Below are 15,897 nucleotides of genomic sequence, written 5' to 3' on the forward strand. Positions count from 1 at the left end.
GACTGACACTGTGGCCGCAATGAAGGGCTCAAGCATAGCAACGATTGTGAGGATGGCACAAGGCTGGGCAGTGTTTTGTTCTGTTGTACATAGGGTTGCTGTGAGTTGGAACCAACTCAGTGGCACCTAACAATAACAATAATGACTGCAAGGAACGTCATCAGGCTGAAAAACAAACATTCCAACTAAGCTTCGATATACAGAAAACACATGGGTCTAGCTCTGTATGTTTTCCAAGAAAAAACACTAAGGACATGCAATTCAGTTGAATGCTCCTCCCTGCAACTCTGGAACGTTCTTGGAAAATCTCTATGATTACTAGGACTCTGTGCCTGGGAACAGATCAAAGGGCAAGGGACTGCATTTATAGTCACGGCAATTCTCTATATTCCTGTCAGGTGAAACCTCTACCCGTGTCAGCATGGAGAATTTATATGGCCTACCTTTCCTCCCCCTACTCAAATCAAGAAAAAAGAGTGGAAAGTGACCTCAGATAACAGGCTCTCATCAATGAAAACCCTGCATGTGTACAGAAATAGGAAAAGGACCTTCACAGCCTAGGAAAAGAGTGTTTACAATCTAAAATGGGACAGTCAGGCCTAAAGGATACCACAAACTGAGAAGGATGGGGAAACATTGTCCAATATGGAGATTTTTATGATTTTTTTTTCTTTCTTCAAAAGGAAAGACTTGGGGCCAGTAAACTATAATTTTTTTTTTAAATATGCAAAGGAGGACTTCAATCACAGCAGGATATATCTTCATTAGAAAGAGAAGTTAGCACAAATGGCTACCTATACCCAAATATGAGACTCTCCACTAAGTAATGATTAATAAGAAACCACTGGAATAATTTAGGAAATATAAATCATAATTATATGCTAAGGATTTGCATTTTCAAAGAAAAGTAATACTGCATTTTATACAAATAGCATACACTTTCTGTGTCTGTTTGCTGGCCACTCCCCGCCCCCCACTCCGCCCAAGGCACTCTCACAAGTGCCGTCATGCATAGCATGGTGTGCTTACGAAAATACCTGGCCGGGTAGCCAGCAAACGAATGCAGAAGGCACACATTATTTGTGTAAGATACGGTAGTTACCTTTTAGTCCATAGAGAAATTATTCTTTCCTGGAAAAGTTCTTGTCATGAACCAAAATAAAGCAATATTTATCAAGGAGCAGGTAAATAAGTATTAAACCTAGAGCTGGAGTTAACTTATACCAAATGTATCAGTGATGCAGTAGTCACAGCAGCTCGGCTGCTAACTGAAAGGTCAGCAGTTTGCATTTACCAGCTGCTACGCAGGAGAAATATGTGGTAGTCTGATTCTGTAAATATTACAGCCTTGGAAACCCTATGGGGCACTTGTACTCTGTCCTGTGGGGTTGCTATGAGCCTGAATCGACTTGACGGCAATGGGTAATGGATACAAATTTACAAGTAATCAGGCATATAAGGAAATGAAAAACCAGCATTAGAATGCATTAGAAAATATTCCCTTTATTCTGGAAAATGACTAAAAAAGAATATTCAATTAGAATAACTTCTGCTTTAGAAGTGATAATAAAAATTCTGGACATCCAAAGCCCCATAGGAGACAGATTCCCCAAGCCATTCTAAATTACTAAAAATATACTTTCTCTTTCATTTTTTTTCTATGAAATAAAATTCATCAGCCAAACTTTTTGCAGCATAAGTGCTTACTTTTTATTTCACATTCTTTGGCTTGCTAAACCTATAAATTTTCCAACACTATTTTCAGCTATTTCAGTTATTCAAAGAAATAACTTTATTAATATATGATTGATAAAGTTATTTCTAAATTGAAAACACTAGTGAAAATGTGCCTAGGACACAGTAAAACTGAGCCCATTGCCATTAGTTGATTACAGAGTAGAGCTTCCCCGTAGGTTTTCCAAGGCTGTAAATCTTTCTCCTGTTGAAAAAGACTGCCACATCATTCTCCTTTGGAGATGCTGGTGAATTCGAACTGCCAACCTGACAGCTAGCAGCCGAGTGCTTAACCACTGTGTGCCAGGGCTCCTTAGGACACTACATAAGTAGTATCATTTGTAGGACAAGAATCAAGCTATTCTCTATGCAATTAACATTACAGAAGGAAGACATTTGGAAAATAATGTTATTGTGAAATACAAAGTTAAAATTTCATTTTTAATCTATGAATTTATTAGATCATTTGAAAGAAAAATTCCACTGATGCTGCTACTGATCACAAGCCATTATCCTATAAATATAACTGGAATGCAAACATCACAATTTTATGCTTTAGTGAATTAATACACAAATAATACTTAAAACCATAAGTGACAACAACTTTCCTTCAAAAATTATAGTTTCTTTTTTATATTTATTTTATTCATTGTTTTATGTATTTAGAAGATACATTTTGATGAGCTAATATTCCTTCCAAAGTTTCTTTATTTAAGTCTATTGGTAAATTTTTTGAACTAATATGTGACTTTCATCCAGATAAAGTACAGTCAGGGTAGACATTTCTTAAACATTTAAAACAAGTTGTTGAAAAGAAAAAAAAAATCAACTAAAATCTTATTTCTGAGGCTAAAACAAATTATCTGACTATGACAAATAATCTAACTTGCTAAAAATTACCGCATTTCTTTGGAACTATCTTTTAGGTCATATAAAGTTTTGAGAGATATGTATTCTGACACTTTGATGAATAAAGGATAGAATTTAGATTCATATATTTATCATTAGCATAATATGATTTGTGCTTCTATCAAGTGAACTTCTGTCACAGTGCAAGTTCGAGCCTAAACAAATATAAGCATTTAGTTTAAAAGATTACATATCATTAAATTCAATAATCACTTTAGCAATTTAAAAAGCATGCAAGAGCTAAGGATAAAGGTCTGTTTTCATGTTGTACTCTCCACGGTACAAAATTTATAATTTACTGCTTATTTTAAACAGACATATTACACAACTGTTTAATTACAGATAACGGATACAATGTAGTTTCATGTTCACTGCATTGAATCATCAAGTCATTATCTTCTTTTTGCCATAAACACATAGCCTATCTTTTTGTCAGCATGCTATTTCATTTATTTCACAGCAAAACCCAGTTTTACAATAATTGACTTGTCAGAAGCTCTAATTTATGAGGCTGAGCTCTGTAAGATTTCTCTATATTGGACTCAACCTGCACACAAGCAGGGTTGAATATTTACAATGCTGTTAACAGGTGCTGAGTTGTTTAATGATTCTAATAGCCACAAGCGTACTGAGAAAGCCAGCGGGATCACAATTACAGGCTGTTTGAACACAACAATTACTAGTCCCCTGAGAGGTGTGAAAGTCAAAGGCAGTGTGATACTGACAGCATTCAGCACCTGGGCTAGACAAGCTAACTTCTATTAGCAGTCCATTGGGAAAAAGTCATAACAAATCTCTCCCTATCATAAAAATTTACAAAGTTCATAAAATTTAAACAGTCAAAAACTGAAGCCACTTTTAAGAAATTATCTTTACAAGATCTTATCAAAGGATGAGCAAGAACACCACACACGAAACCTCAAGTTATCTTTTTCAAATCTTAATAAGGATGAAATTTCACCAGTTGAGGACAAAATAGATTTTACAGTAATGTAAAACACAGATAAAGTTACACCGAACAGTTTGGATTTAATGTGAACAGAGGCAGTCATTTCCTGTTTGCTTTACGTAAACCTGGCCAGAGATCTCGCTGGGAAATTTTTCATCAGTCTTGAACTGCTGCTGCTATAGCTGTCAGTACTGGGAAGTTGTTTATTACAGCACCATGTTTTTTTATGTTCAGATTATGCAGCAGTAATAATGACACAAATAATGAAAGTGGTTTCAGGGACAGCTGAAACAACCACAACCTTTTTGTTCTAGAAATATTTAAAAGCTTTCTCAGGGAAAAACAGTAAAATTGAACATACAAATTGAATCCAGAATTCAATTTGGAATGTGTTTTATGAAAGCACCGGTACATGTGCTTATATACATTTGGCCAAGCTAATGTACGTATGTGTCTCTATATACACACATCAATATATATTTAATAAATACACATCATTTTATGCAAATAAAAAAAACATGCAAGAATATAAATGTATATAATAGAGCATTTTCCAGGAATAGTGGGCTGACATCTTCATCAATATACGTTTTGGGGAGGAAGTGGTGGGCGGTACTTTACAGTACTATGATTAAATGAAGGAAGTTGGGGAATTTGGTCATATTTTTATCTATATATAACCACATTCAAGAATACTGTTATTCAAATTCCCTATTTTATGAAGTACCTTTTTATCTCCTTGACATATCTTTTTTTTTTTTTTTTTGAGAGATGTGTTAAAGTCTCCCAACACAACTGCAACTTAGTTCATTTCTTGGATCTCTTTCATTTTTTGCTTTATATATTTTGATGTTATTTCAAGTTATTTAAAAATCTATAACCTCTATAACTTCTTAGCGATTGTGACTGTTACCAATATGAATCATTCTTTTGTCCCATTTAATCCTTTTTTGTCTAGAATCTCATTTTAATTCTACAACTATTGCTTTCATTTTATTATTTTTCTTAACATCTTTCTCAATCCTTAATTTTCAACCTTCCTATGTCACTTTGATTTAAGATGTTGCTTGCTTAGCTAGATTAAGGAAAAAAAAAAAAAAACAAAACCTCAATCTGAGAATTTGTCTTTCATTTATAACATTTGTTACTATAGTTGAACTGACTGATGACATGAGGAGATTATGTCACTCTTCTCCTCAAAACCCCATGATGTCTTCCATTTCACCCAGAATGAAAGTCAAAGTCCTTACCAGGGTTTATAATGCCCCACATGACCTGTACTACCACCTGTGCCCAACTTCCTTAACTTCTGCTCTTGCTACTCTCCCCCTCATTTATTTCACTCCAGCTGCACATTCTCGTTGTTCCATAAATACACCAGACATGCCTGCCTTAGAACCTCTCCCCTTCCCTCAGCCTGAAACGCTCTTCACCCAGATATTCATGTGCTTAACCTTCTCACCTCTTTCAAGTCTTTGCTCAAATGTTAGCACTTTAATGAAGCCCATCCTGCCTCCCTACTTAATACTGTAATCTTCCTGCCCTACTCCCTGGTTCTCCCACTCTTCCTTACCGTGTTCTACTTTTTTCCAAAGCACTTACCACCTTGTAACATACTTCTAAATCTACTGGCTGTGCTGCAAGAATGTAAGCTCCACAAGAGCAGTGATTTTTGTCTGTTTACTAATTTAGTTCAAAATGCCTTATTCTGTACCTGGCATATAGTTAGGTGCTCAGTAAATGTTTACTGAATTAAAAAAATAAATTTAAATTTTAAATGCTTATACCTTATTCTTTTAGGAGACTACATGATTCTTGAGACAGGAAATCATTACTTAGGTTTCTACTACCTTCCAATAGAACCTAATACAGTTACAAATCACAGCACGCTCTTTTTAATCTTTATTACCATATCTATTCTGGACTGGCTAACTTACATGGCAGGGGCTTGGGCACAGGCTCCTACTTCAGAATCATGATGGTCTCAAGTCTTAACCTAGTCAGATGTCTTGAAATATGTATAGGTAGCTACTAAAGGTCACTCAGTATGTATGGTTGAGAGTGGATAATCTACCAGCTCCTGAAAATCAATTGAAGCTGCATTAATCAATACGTGACTGGATGTTTAAGGCTGCTAGAATTTGGTTGGATATAAGGGTATTGCAGGCAGGAAAACAGTGATATCAAAAGCAAGAAAGTGAGAGGAATCTCTTACCTAGCAGTAGTGTGGGTTGATGTCTCCTTTAATCTACCCTAGCCCCTCTGGTAGTGAGGAACCCAATTCTCCTCTGGGGAAGCAAGGGGGCAGGAAAAGCAGCAGCTACAACTACTGTATGTCCTAAGCCAATTCATCAGAATCACTGCACCAAGACAATGAGCTCTTCTGACTCCCAGAATTTCCTCTGAGGGAAAGGTAACCATCAAAGTAACAGAGGCAATGGGAACTAAGGAATACTAGTATATTGTACTGACCAGGAAAAGACCTGGAGATGTGCTCCCATAAAGATTATAGCCTAAGAAACCCTATGGGGCAGTTTCGTTTTTTCTTAAGGTCGCTCTAAGTTGGAATTGACTCAGTGGCACACAACAACATAGCCTTGTGAGGAGGACAGGCCCTAAGCTGTCAGTACTCAAGAAGTCCCCTGGCTCACAGGCTCAGTATAATTTAATTTATAACCCAAGTACATCCCCTCAGAATTTCACCCTTTGTCCACCCTGCTAAGCATTCCAAGCTTCTTGTTCTGTCCCTAATCGTTTATTACAATCACATGAGAATTTTCACACCGTAATATTACTAACACACAAAGCAGTTTGTAATTGGAGCAACAGGCAGTGATACCTACTCCAGTTTCTCTTAGTGCGGTTCTACTCTGAATGGGGTCTCCAACTGTACTCTTGGCTCATCTCACTCTCAGGGCTGAACAACGTAAACACTGGATAGTTTCCTACTTATCGTCTTGTCTCTAAGCCTTATCTAGTTCCCACCTCCAATACAATACATTTAATTTCTGATCAATATTGCCTGACAGCTTGCAAACCAGGCTAGATTGGGGATAGAACACAAGTAGGTTAAGCAACTGAAGAACTATGGATGCAAAGGAGAAGAAATATTAAAAAGCAAATTTGAGGTTTGAAGTCAAGGTAAACAGATGCAGAGTAATATCATTAACAAAAGTAAGGAAGATAGATTAGAGGAAGATTTTGATAGTTATATGATTAATTCAGTTCTAGACATGCTGAGTTTGAAATTATGGTGAGAAATACATGAGGCAACATTTAGAAGTCTGGTGGAGAAATAAGACTATAATTTGGTAGAGAGATCAGATTGGAGTAATGTACTTTTGGGGTCTTTCACACAGTTGAGAAATATAAAGGATCTCTAGAAAAGATTTTTAAATATTATGTACCGAGAAGGACAAAACATCACTTCTGCAGTATTCTTGCCAAAAATGCATAACACAAATTTAGCAATGATGAAACTTCAGACAAAACCAAATTGAAAGACATTCTACAAAATAACTGGTCAGTACTTTTCACAAGAGTCAAGGTTATGACAGACAAACAAAGGCTGAGGATAAATCCCACTTGATCATGGTATATAATCCTTTTAATATGCTTTTTGATTTGGTTGGCTAGTATTTTGTTGAGGATTTCTGCATCTATATATTCATATGGGATATTGGTCTGCAGTTGTCTTCTCTTGTGGTGTCTTTGACTTCGGTATTAAAGTCATCCTAGTCTCACAGAACGAGTAAGTGTTCCCTCCTATTTTCTGGAAGAGTTTCGGAAGGATTGGAGTCACTTTTATAAATGTTTAGTAGAAATCCTCAATGAAATCATCTGGTCCAGCACCTTTTGTTTTTGGGAAGTTTTTAATTACTGATTCAACCTCTTCACTTGTTATGGTTTGTTAAGATCTACTTCTTCTTGAGTCATTGCAGGAAGTTTACATGTTTCTAGGAATTTGTCCATTTCATCTGGGTTGTCTTATTTGCTGGCGTACAATTATTCAAAGATTCTCTTATATCCTTTTCATTTCTGAGGGTTGGTTGTAATGTCTACACTTTTATTTCATTTTTTAGATACTTACATCTTCTCTCTTTTTTTTTTCTTTGTCAATCTAGCTAGAGCTTTGTCAATTTTTTTTATCCTTTCAAAAAACCAACTTCTGGTTTCATTGATTCTCTCTACTGTTTTTCTATTTTATTTATCTTTGCTTTGATCTTTGTTATTTCCTTCCTTCTGGTAGCTTTGGGATTGTTTTGCTCCTTTTTCTTCAGTTCCTCAAGTTGTAGAGTTAGATTACTGATTTTAGATTTTTATTCTTTTTTTTTAAATGTAGGCATTTACTGTTACAAATTTCTCTCTGAGCAATGCCTTCACTATACTCCATAAGTTTTGGTATGTTGTGCTTTCATTTTCATTCAACTCTAAATATTTTCTGATTTCTCCCTTTATTTCTTCCTCTACCCAGTGGTTTCTAGTGTGGTGTTTAATTTCTATACATTTGTGTATTTTCCAGTTTTCCCTTTGTTAGTAAATTTCTTATTTCACTCCATGTGGTTAGAAAATATGTTTTATTTATTGAGCCTTGCAATGTGACCTAACATATGGTCTCTCCTTGAGAATGATCCATGTGCACTGGAGAAGAACATACATTGTGCTGTGGAAGGATGTATATTGCGTCGTTGTTGGGTGGAATGTTCTATATGTATCAATTAGGTCTAGTTGGTTTATAAGTGTCATTCAGGTCCTCTTTTACTGATCTTTCTAGATGTTCTGTCCATTATTGAAAGTGGCGTATCAAAGTGTCTGTGACAGTTAAGATTGTGTGGCAACTTGGCTGGGCCATGATTCTCAGTGTATTGGTAGTTGTATAATGTTGTGATCACTTCTCTGTTGAAATCTGATATGTGGTCACCCCCATAATGGAATCTGGTGAGTGGTACCAGTGGGGGTGGGGCCTGTGGTAGCTCACTGCTCCCTCAGCCTTCATCTCTCCGCCTTCTGCTGCCTACTTCCTTCCTGCTCACCTTGCCAAGGTTGTTGGGTTGTTTTGAATCCAGCAGCGGTCCCTTGTCTGACCTCTGGCTCTTATCTGTCCATCTTGGGATTCATTGATCTTCACAGCTTGCAAGTAAAAGCTCCCTTGGGTTCGCTAGGCCCTGCAGCTACGTGAATCAAGAGAAACCTTGTGGTCTTGCCTGACAACCTTGGGGGTTCCTCAACCTTCACAGCCTGTGAGTGGAAGCCCTGCTCTCTGACCTGCTCATCTTGGGTTCACCAGCTTACGTGGCTCCATGAATTGGGAAAGGCTTCTATCCTGATCCAAGGCCTTGGGACGTTCCAACCTCTACAATCGCGTGAGCTGTTCCCTTGATATCTCTCTCTATATATTTATATGCTTTACCAGTTTTGCTTTCTAGAGAACCCAGCCTAAGAAGTCTCCAACTATTATTGCTGCACTATCTATTTTTCCATTAAATTCTGTGTTTTATATATTTTAGGGCTCTGATGTTAGGTGGATATATATTTATAATTGTTATATATTCTCGATGAATTGACCCTTCTATCTTATGTAATGTCTTCCTTTGTATCTTATAATAGATTTTGATTTAAGTCTACCTTATTTCTTATATCTTATTAAAATTGCTACCCCAACTCTCCTTTGGTTACTATTTACATGGAATTTTTTTCATCCTTCCACTTTCAACATATTTGTGTCCTTGGGTCTAAGATGCGTCTCTTGTAGACAGCATATAGTTGGATCTTGTTTTTTTTTAATCCATTCTGCCACTTTCTGTTTTTTTGATTGGAACATTTAGTCCATTTACATCCACAGTAATTACCAATAAGGATGGATTTACTTCGCACTCCTTGGAAACTCCATGGGGCAGTTCTACTCTGTCCTATAGGGTCGCTATGAGTCGGAATCGACTCGACGGCACTGGGTTTTTTTACTTCTGCTATTTTGTTGGTTTCTGTGTACCTTATACCTTCTTTGTCTTTCACTTCTCTTAATACTGCCAACTTTTGTGATTTGTTTTTTTTGTAGTGGACAATTTTGATTCCCTTCTCTTTTCCTTTTGTGGGTATTTTTTTTAGCATATTTTCTTTATGATTGCCACAATGACTACATTTAACATCTTATACTTACAATAAAAAAATTGTATTATAACCTGGTCTAAATTGATACCAACTTAACTTCAATTAACATGCAAAACTGTATACCTAAAATGTCTCCCCTGCCATTAATTTTGTTATCACTTATAATTTTATACATCATGTGCCCTTATTCAGGTATTCTTTGCACTGTTTTTGGTAAGCCTCAAACTATTTCAAAATGCAAAGTTTAAAAATAAAAACAATTTAAAAAAGGAAGCACACACAAAATACAGTATACTTGCAGATTCAGTACCAAAAAAAAAAAAAAAAAACAAAACCCATTGCCGATGAGTTGATTCTGACTCATAGCAACCCTATAGGACAGGGTAGAACTGCCCCATACAGTTTTCAAGGAGCACCTGCTGGATTCGAACCGCCGGCCTTTTGGTTAGCAGCCATAGCACTTAACCACTATACCACCAGGGTTTCTGCAGATTCAGTAAGGCACTATAATTTGCCAAAACACTCAACTTGCCTTAGGTAATTGTTCCTTTGTGTACCAAACAGATAAACTGACTGAAATGAAGGTTCTTTATCTCTAAAGTAGACTTTTTAAGATGGTATATACTCGTAAAGTAACTGGAAGGGGATACAGAGTTAACAGCTCACTAACTGGCGTTTACCATGTTCTTCATAGTTAATACAATTTTAGAAAGACTTTAACTTCTTTGTTTGATTCTTAACACGACCCTGTGAGGGAGGTAGGCTACTACTCACTTTCCAGATGAAGAAAGTGAAGCTCAGAGAGGTGAAATGACTCAAGGTTAAACAGTAAGAGTAGTGCTGAGACAAGGAAATCAGTGTTCTGATTCCAAGCTCAAAGCTCTTTCCACCACATGAATGGCCTCTATCCTTAAGATATAAAAATAAGGAACATATCTATAGTAATATACAGTTATATGCCAAGCTAAAGAGAAAGAAAAAAAAAAGGGGGGTGGGGGTTCTGAATTATTAGTCAGAAGACTTAGGTTTTTAATTCCTGGCTTTATCACAAACTAGTCACTTTAGGTTTCCTACCCTCTACATTTCTTCAATATCAAACAATAAGGTTGGATTAGAGTTCATGTAAAGTCTCTCCCAGTAGAAGATTTCATGATCCTAATCCTCCAAACTGTGCAAATGTGCGGTGCTGAGTGGCTATCTCATTGATAACGTGGCCACATCGTGCAAGAATATTTGTCCCTAATTTAAAGACCCTTAACAATCAAATAATTCTGAGCAAAACATCATCATATTCTCAAACTCCCATCTGTATAAGTAAAAATCAAGGATGTGAAAACAAGGTCTTTAAGGTACCAACAGGTAAGATTTAGTAGTGATAACATTTTCATCATGATCCCTCTAAGACCTTATAATGGTTGAATATTTCCTTCTATTTATATCAAGAATGTCCCTCAAATTTGGCTCCTCATTTCATTCCCTCTGCACCTTCCCCTATTATTAAACAGCTTCCTAACTGTTCTTCCTGCTGTAAATATTTCCCCATATCAACTCATTCCTTACCATACTACAATAAGTATTTAAACTAAACAAAACCTAATTTGGTGATGTTGATTTGTGTTTAAGAGTCTCCAGTGGCTCATCACAGTCAGCAGGATTGGATACACAGTCCTTAGCAAAGCATGCAGGCCCTTCACTCTGGCATTTGGCCTACTTTCAGGTTCCAATCTTCTTGTCCTCTTACTCATTAAGATTTCACTATGTCAAACTTCTTGGCATTCTCCAAACACTTATGACTCTTTCCAGTCCTGAAGGTCTTTGCACATATAATATTTTTCTGTTTGAAATGCCTTCTACCTTTTCTACTCCTGTTCCTTATTCAAGATCTGATTCAAGTATTACCTCTTCTGTGCAGCCTTCACTCTCATAGACTTTTATGCAGTTCTATTACAGCCCTTATGATTTACATTGTAATGATTTGTATATCTCTCTTCCAGACTTTTAAAAGATCAGCCCTTGAAGACTTTGAAGACAGGGATTGATGTACTCATCCTTATGCCCCTGCGTAGCGTAGCACCTGAATAACAGTAGGTGCTGACTGAAGATCTAAACTACCCAGCCTGAAACGAAAGATACTCTACCACTCACCAATGTTATTTCCGCTTGCAGTGTTCTTATTAACCTTTATAAAGCCTCACAAACTCTTCCCACTACAACTTCACAAACCTCACTCCTCTGAATTCCTACTGCACTCCAGTCAATCACTACCACACAGATTAGCATATTTCTTAACACTTCAGATGTTTTGTCTCGAGACCCAACAGCAGAGCAAGCTCCTTGAAGATATCCTAAAATAGTTAAAATAAGCTAAGTGAATCCTGGTAGCATAGTGGTTAAGAGCTATGGCTGCTAACCAAAACGACGGCAGTTCGAATCCACCAGGTGCTCCTTGGAAACTCTATGGGGCAGTTCTACTCTGTCCTATAGGGTCGCTATGAGTTGGAATTGACTCGAAGGTGGCAGGGTTTTAAGTAATAAACACACAAAAGTGTTTGTCTTCTAATAGATCATAATATATTGTGATCATATTGAAGACATCATCCGACTTTCTGGGCAAATTTATATACCTAAAACATCCAAAATTCTAACTTTTTTGTATGTACGTGAATTTAGAATTTATTACTTTGAAACGTATCTTTATTCAGTGCAAAAAAAAAAGACAAGGGTAAATAGCTGCGCTTCAGAGAAGCCCTCCACTTACCTGGGGTTCATGATAAGACGACGGAAAAAGTAAGTCCAGGTGATATAATCCATTGCATCCTGCTTAGATGTTATTGTGCCACCAGCAATCTCTGCATTTAAATGGTCAGAGAGCACTTCTAATAAGCTATATGGTGAATAAAATATGGGAAACATACATGAACATTAAATGAAATACACTTAAATTTATCACTTAGCCCAAACCCAGATTTTATGTTCTAAGATGTAAACCAAGTGTGTATATTCCTCCTAAATTATTTTAGTGGGAATTTTGTTTCAATATTCTTTCACCACGATACTACAAATCATTTAGTATCATGAACTAAAGAAACTATTTTCTTAACCAGTACATATATATTTATGTTCTTACAATCTTTAAAAACTTATAGTTTTTGTTAGAGCATGAATAAAAAGTGGACTTAGTCAGAAAAATTTAACAAAAATACTATAAATTAAATTAATTATTTTTTCAGAATAAGTTAATATTAATAATCATTTGTTGAAAGCAGCCACTAGTACTTGTCATATGGTAGGTACTCAGTGTTGTTGTTAGGTGCCATCAAGTCAATTTCAACTCATAGTGACTCCAAGTGTCAGAGTAGAACTGCCCTATTGGGTTTTCTAGGCTGTAATATTTACGAGAGTAGATTGCCAGGTCTTATCCTTTGTGGAGCCCAGTGGGTGGGTTAGAACACCAGTGTTTTTGTTAGCAGATGAGCACTTAACCAGTGCACCACTAGGGCTCCTTAGGTACTCAATAGGTGGTATCTTATTGCCGTCAATCATTTTGGGAAATGAATTGATATATGAAAAAGAAACACATGCTTTCAGTATGAGAGGCTGAGAGCCAAGAGGAGTAGGGTAAGATCAGGCCATAGAAGAGATATCCTGGGGAGTACGGAAGAGCATATTTATGAGGTATTGGAATAAGTATAAAAGGAGCCTGGGTGGCACAAGTAGTTTGCAACTGGCTGTTAACCTAAACGTTGGTGGTTCAAATCCACCCAGAGGCTCCTCAGAAAAAGGCCTGGTATACTGCTTCCATAAAGATTATAGCCAAGGAAATCCTATGGAGCAGTTCTATTCTGTAACACATGGGGTCACCATGAGTTGACATTCTCTTCATTCACTCAGTGAATATCATGTGCCTAGTAAATGGGCAGTGGTTAAGAGCTTGGCTGCTAACCAAAAGGTTGGCAGTTCAAATCCACCAGTCATTTCTTCGAAATTCTATGGGGCAGTTACACTTTGTCCTATAGGGTTGCTGTGAGTCGAAACAGACTGGAAGGCAACAGGTTTTTTTTTTTTTTTTTTTTTCAGTACAGATAAAACCATTGCAGCTGAGTTGATTCCGGTTCATAGCAACCCTACAGAACAGAAGAACTGCCCCATAGGGTTTCCAAGGAGCAGCTGGTGGATTTGAACCACTGACTTTTTTTTGGTTAGCAGCCATAAAAAAAAACATAGCTTGCCATAATTCTTAGGAGTTCAGGCTGCTAACCAACAGGTCAGCCGATCGAATCCACCAGCCGCTCCTTGGAAATCCTATGCGGCAGTTCTACTCTGTTCTACAGCGTTGCTATGAGTTTTTTTTTTAGTACATATAAGACAAGTTGTACTGGTTCTGTGGAGTATACAAAGATGACCAGATGTGTTGAAAGGGAAGTACAACAAAACATTTCTTTTAGTTTCTTACGTAAAATGCAAAAAAGGGAAGAAATGTCAAACAAGAAAATACTAAATAAAATACAGTATTTGGAATAACATGCAGCTATTAAAAATAACTTTTACAGAAGATGTTTCAAGGACATGAGAAAATGGAAATAAGCTGAATTAAAAAAACAAGTTGCTATGGCAGAGTATAAATTGGTAGGTAGTCAATTTGGAGGGCAATTTCACAATATCTACTCGAACAATTAGTATGACCCAGCAATTTTACTTTCTAACTACCAGCTGCTAGATAAACATTCACATTTGAGGACAGGCAAGCAAAATACTTCACTGAAACATTATACATGACAGGAGAAACTGGAAACTCTCAATGTACATTAATAGAGAAACGAATATATAAACTATGGAATACTATGTAGTAAATAAAATACTAATAATACTTATATCTAGGGGTAACATTAATTTTACTCAATGTTCAAAAAATTTTACTTAAGTTTTTACTGAAGGATAGAAAAATTATATAAATTATAGTATACAACTCAATACATTTTCATAATGTCAACACACCTGTGTAAACACTACCAAGAACAAGATATAAGGAATTACCAGTACCCCAGAAGCCCTCTTCTTATGCTTTTCTAGTCACTATCCTTGACTCTAGTCACTAATGCCTTCCTTAGGCCTCTTGCTTACTAGAAATGGTGAGAGCAACATCCCTCCCTTATCACTTATATCAGAGAGAAAGCTTTCAATATTTCACCATTAACTATGATATCTGCAATAGAATTTTTGTAGATATTCTTTATCAGATTAAGGACACTCCTTTCTATGGATTTCTATGAGTTTTTATTATGGATAGAAAATTTTATCAAATGCTTTTTTCTACATCTATGATACGGTAAGATTTTCTCATTTTTTTCAGTTAATGTGATGAATTACGCTTTTTTTAATAAATCATCTTTGCATTTATGGAATAAATCACTTGGTTGTAATATATTATTCTTTTTATACATTCCTGGATTTTATTTACCAATGTTTTATTTAGGATTTCTGCATTTACGTTCATGAGTGACAAAGGCTTGTTACTTACTCGTAAATTTCTTATTAGGTTTTGATACCAAGTTTATCCTGACTGTATAAAACCAGTTGGGAAACATTCCTGCGTCTTCTCCTATTAAAAGTGTTCATTCAAGACGGATGTTATTTCTTCCTTAAATGTTAGCAAGGTTTCGCTGGTGAAGCATCTGGGTCAGGATATTTCTTTGTTGAAAGATTCTGAATTTCAGATTCAATTGTTTTGATAGACAAGGGACTATCCATATTTTCTTTTTATGTCAGCTTATGTAAACTCTGTTTCTATTTTGAGGAATATTACCACTTGATATAAATTTTAAAAATTATTTGCTTAAAGTTGCTCATATCTTTTTAATGTCTGTGGGATCATTTCATTGCTGATATTATTTTGTTCTCTTTCTCTTTTTTTTCTTGATTAATCTTAAAGGTTTATCAATTTTATTCATCTTTTCAAAAAGCCAACTTTTGGCTTTGTGCATTTTTTTCTAATGTGTGTTTGTTTTCAATTCCTTAATTCTTGCCTTATCTTTCTTATCTTCTTTTCTTTGAGTTCAACTTGCTACTCTCTTTACAAATTCTTGAGATGGTTATTTAAATCATTGACTTTTCAGCTTTTCTTCTTTTCTAATATATACACTTATAATCATAAATTTTCTCTTAGCACAACGTTAGCTGTGTCCCACAATATTTAATGT

At 36.0% G+C, this 15,897-nt stretch overlaps 1 protein-coding gene across 6 annotated transcripts in view; it reads right to left on the reverse strand.

Annotated features, from left to right (window-relative positions):
- The window catches only part of ASCC3 (activating signal cointegrator 1 complex subunit 3), a 412,820-nt gene that overhangs the window by 90,096 nt on the left and 306,827 nt on the right, over positions 1-15,897 (reverse strand). For all 6 annotated transcript variants that reach the window (XM_064289237.1, XM_064289246.1, XM_064289242.1 and 3 more), the window contains one exon: positions 12,459-12,584. In XM_064289237.1, coding sequence (XP_064145307.1) covers positions 12,459-12,584 — 126 coding nt within the window. The remainder of the gene's footprint in view (positions 1-12,458; positions 12,585-15,897) is intronic.

Source organism: Loxodonta africana, chromosome 1 (genome assembly GCF_030014295.1).
Source record: "Loxodonta africana isolate mLoxAfr1 chromosome 1, mLoxAfr1.hap2, whole genome shotgun sequence".
In the NCBI taxonomy this organism is placed as follows: Eukaryota; Metazoa; Chordata; class Mammalia; order Proboscidea; family Elephantidae; genus Loxodonta; species Loxodonta africana.